General features: G+C 37.7%; 1 protein-coding gene across 1 annotated transcript; it reads right to left on the bottom strand.

The window, feature by feature from the left end:
- Positions 1–219: 219 nt before the first annotated feature.
- LOC107082553 (claudin-7-A-like) lies at positions 220–3,136 on the bottom strand. Its single transcript, XM_015371307.1, has 4 exons — positions 2,667–3,136; positions 1,281–1,445; positions 1,086–1,170; positions 220–993 (listed from the first exon to the last, which is right to left on the bottom strand). Exons 1-4 carry the CDS (start codon positions 2,887–2,889, stop codon positions 834–836), a joined length of 633 nt encoding a protein of 210 aa, XP_015226793.1. The 5' UTR covers positions 2,890–3,136; the 3' UTR covers positions 220–833.
- Between the last annotated feature and the right edge of the window lie 782 nt (positions 3,137–3,918).

Here is a 3,918-nt window from a genome sequence, read left to right as displayed (position 1 = left end):
CAAACAAATTTACAGACAAAACTGCTGGATGGACATAAAGGGAGACTTCCTGCCAAAGGAGAAAATCTCATTGGAGCCCATTTAAAGCTATGGTGTTAAGGGAACACTCATTACATTATAGTCCTACCTTTTATGGGTTTTAAAAGTGACGACTTCTAAAAAGAAACATTTGTCATGCAATTCCCATCTAGTGGATCAGATGGAAAAATATTACGCAAGTTGAGATATTTCAAGTTTTTTACTTTATTTACAACATAAAAACTTTAAAAAGATTACCAAAAAAAAGAAAAAGTACAAGCCATCCACTCAAGAAGACTGAACCATGAGCACAAAAGTTTCCATGTTTCACAACAAATTGGCAATACAGGTACAATGAGTCTGATGTGTTTTATTAAAATCTCAACTAATGCATATAAAACGATCAAGTATTACTGATCTAAAAAAAAAAAGAAAAAAAAAAAAAGGAACACCTTACTGAAGAATAGCTGTTGCCCAACAGTCTATTCAAATGTACTGCATATTAAAAGTACTGCCTTTAATAAGCCTCTCCATAACTTAATGCTTTAAATCTGTCAACATATACACAAGGTACACGTAAAGCACAGACTGCAGTTTTAAACAGGGCAAGACCAGTATACTCTGAAGTGAACAGCCGGCTTATAAAAAAAGACAAACCTTCAGGGTTTGATCAAATATAGTAACAATAAGGTAGTCCTGCAGAAACTAAAAGGCAATATAATAAAAAGCTGTTAATCAATATGTTTTTGTATTTTTCCAGATGGATTCAGGGTGAATATTAAAATGTTCCTTCACACAGTAACAGTTTCTTCTGTTCAAACATAATCTCTGTTGCTGCTTGTGGCCCTACTTGTCATGGGATACTTTGGAGACATTTTTTCCGATTTTGGGCATGATGCTGCCAGCATAGCACCTCCGATTATAGCCAAAAAGCATCCAGCCCAGGCGATGAAGATAGCAGAGCCAAACTCATACCTTCAGAAAGAGGAAGAGAAAGATTATTAATTTTTCCACCTTTTTTGTGCCAGTAAAAGACAATTTGCGACCTAAAGACCTAAGCAGCTCACCTTGTGTTGACGGGAGTGAAAGGATCATAGAAAGCTCGGACAATGTCGTGAGCATACCAGGAACAGGCGACCATGCTACACAAAGCTGAGGGAGAAAACAAGATTTGTTTATTAAAGTTTCACTTAACTGACATTAGGCTTAGAAAAAAAAAATAAATAAAAAAAATCAATGTTTTAGATAATGGAAAGTCTTACCTCCAATCAAGATAATAATGCCACCAATCATAGCGGTGCGCGCCTTCTTGCTCTTGTCATCTCCACCGCAGTTTGTGCATTTCATTCCCATAGTGGATGCACCCAGCCCAGCTAGGACAACAATTATGCTCACAATCATGAGAGCTCGTGCTGCTTGAAGGGCACCTAGTTCAAAAAGAATAAAAGAAGTCTGTTAGTTCATCCGTTGGTGTCAAAGCCAACACTTATTGACAAGGGTGTGGTGCAAACAAAGTAATGAGATTGTTGTAGGGGGAGTGGGCTACAGTTCCTACAATTATACTGTTCAGGAAAGGGTAGAGTAAAACTCATTTGGGATGGTAAGGTTGTCAGCCTTTGCCGCAACGGCAGCAACAACAGAAACTGGCTGAAGGCGGAAACTATTTGAAAATCAAGAGGGGAGGGGGGGATTGAGCGGGTGTGCATGCGTGAGACTCAAAACAGGTCTGACCAGGTTTCAGATTTCTTTACAAGGAAGGCACTCCCAGTTCCAGCTACACAGCCTTCTTTTGAGCAAATTTTCATCTCTGCAGGTGTCTGGAAACAGCATTTCTACATCAAGATTTATTCTTTATTTCTTAGAACCAACTAAAATGTAAAACTGTTGCTTTTCGTTTTAGAAGGGGCGACGGAGTCACATTATCACACTTTTAAGACAAAGAAAAATGGAAGTAGTTGACATAGTTAAAATAAATTGTTAAAACAGGCCTTTAAGTAGGTTTTTACCATTTGGGCAAGTGTCCTACAGGATCTATTAACTAAAAAACAGTTTGCCCAGACAGTTAACCTTTAACTAAATCTGCTGTGTAAAGACATTATGATTTCCTCCCAAGGTGGGTGGGTGGGGGAGGAAGAGGCTCACAGGACAATAATGCCCTGAAGGACAATCACTGTCAAGGCCACTGTGCACAACTTCCTGCTTTTTGAATGAAAAATTTATTTCAAACAGATTTCTAGAAACAATTCCCCTCCACAGCAGGAGCTATGTGAACCAAACAACTAAACATTCCTAAAAAAAAACAAACAAAAAAAAACTTATTCAAAAGGGTAACCAGTTTGTCAAGGCCTCAAAAGCCAACAGGGAAGCACTGCAGGCAACAAACTGAACAAATGACAAAGCAGCGGGGGGAAGGGAGGTGCAACAGGTGCATTGTTAGGAAAGGAAAAAGACCTTTCATGAGCAAAAGTAAAAGGAAGGGTGAGGTTAAACATCAAGGGAAGAAGTAATCATAAAAATCACTTATCCAACAGCAGTTTTCATATGATTTAAAGGGTGCATAATATATTTAGACCAATTGATCTAGAATCCCTCTTTAGAATGCATATATTGTGAATAAACTCAGTAAAAATAAATAGAATTGGACTTACTGTTGAGCTCCAGCATAGAGTCGTAGACTTTGCACTGGATCTGGCCTGTGCTCTGAAACGCGCAGGACATCCACAGTCCTTCATACATGGACACCGCTGTGATGATGTTAGAGCCTACAAAAGCGGACATCTTCCACTGAGGCAGAATGGTGCCAATTATCAATCCAATGACACCCAGGAGAGCCAGAGCGAAGCCCAGCATCTGTAGACTCGAGTTGGCCATCTCGTTTTTCTCTTTTTTTTATCTCCCACCGGCTTTAGATGAACAACAGCAACAACAAAAAAAACGACTTCCACCTGCTGCGAAACTGAATTTACTCCTTTAAAACCCAGCAAATTAAATCTGACGCTTCTTTACAAAGTTAGGTCCTTCTTTGATTGTATTTAAAATGTCCTTTGCGTTTTGAAAGCTGAATAATAGCACAAAGTTTAAAAAGTCTCTCCGTTGTTGCGCACCTGTTCCTCTGCCGCACCTTGACTGGGGAGTGGACAGCGGGAGCGAGCTTTTTTAGGCGGTTTCTAGAGCAGGTGGGCGGAGACGCGCACGCAGTTTCGACCCATCAGCGTAAAGAGCGCACACCTGAAGTTTCGTGACGAAAGCGTTTCCGTTGAACAGACCTCCGACTAAACTTTACATAGTTGCATGTTTTTCAAACAGAAAGTCTGAAACAAAACAGTCAAATAAAACTTCAATTTTTTATTTATACAGGATACTGACCTCTGAAAATGACATAAAATTTAATATCAAAACATTTTTCGTGGTGAACTATTTTTAATGTTATGAAGAAAAATAATCAATGGAATATATTTGTGTTAATATTCAATTAAATTATGGAAGAACGTTACTGTAATTAGTAAGCTGAATCTTTATAATTTAACAAGCAACATTTACACATGACCCTAAAGCAGAAACCACAGGAAGCCTTGATGTAAATAAATACTAGAGCCAAAATGATCCTACTAGCCATATTCTATTGCATTGATTCACATTTTTTTATTTCCTGCTGTTGTGACGTGTACGTGTGTAAATAAATAAGCTATAATTATAATAATTATTAAAAGAGCCTTTGTTCTGTAGATTACTCTTTTTTTTGGATTGCAAAACAAATAGGGTTTTCAATTACTTGTCTTAAGAAAAAAAATCATATCAAGAGTCAATCCTAAATGAGTTTTTTTTTTCTAAAAAAAATTTAACTTCTCAACTTTTATTGTTTTGTAATCTAACATCTCATGATAACTTAAGCAAGTGAAC

The sequence above is a fragment of the Cyprinodon variegatus genome, unplaced genomic scaffold (assembly GCF_000732505.1).
Source record: "Cyprinodon variegatus isolate N-32 unplaced genomic scaffold, C_variegatus-1.0 Scaffold56, whole genome shotgun sequence".
NCBI classification, from domain to species: domain Eukaryota; kingdom Metazoa; phylum Chordata; class Actinopteri; order Cyprinodontiformes; family Cyprinodontidae; genus Cyprinodon; species Cyprinodon variegatus.
Note: the sequence above shows the minus strand (reverse complement) of the source record. Positions and strands in the feature narration are given on the sequence as shown.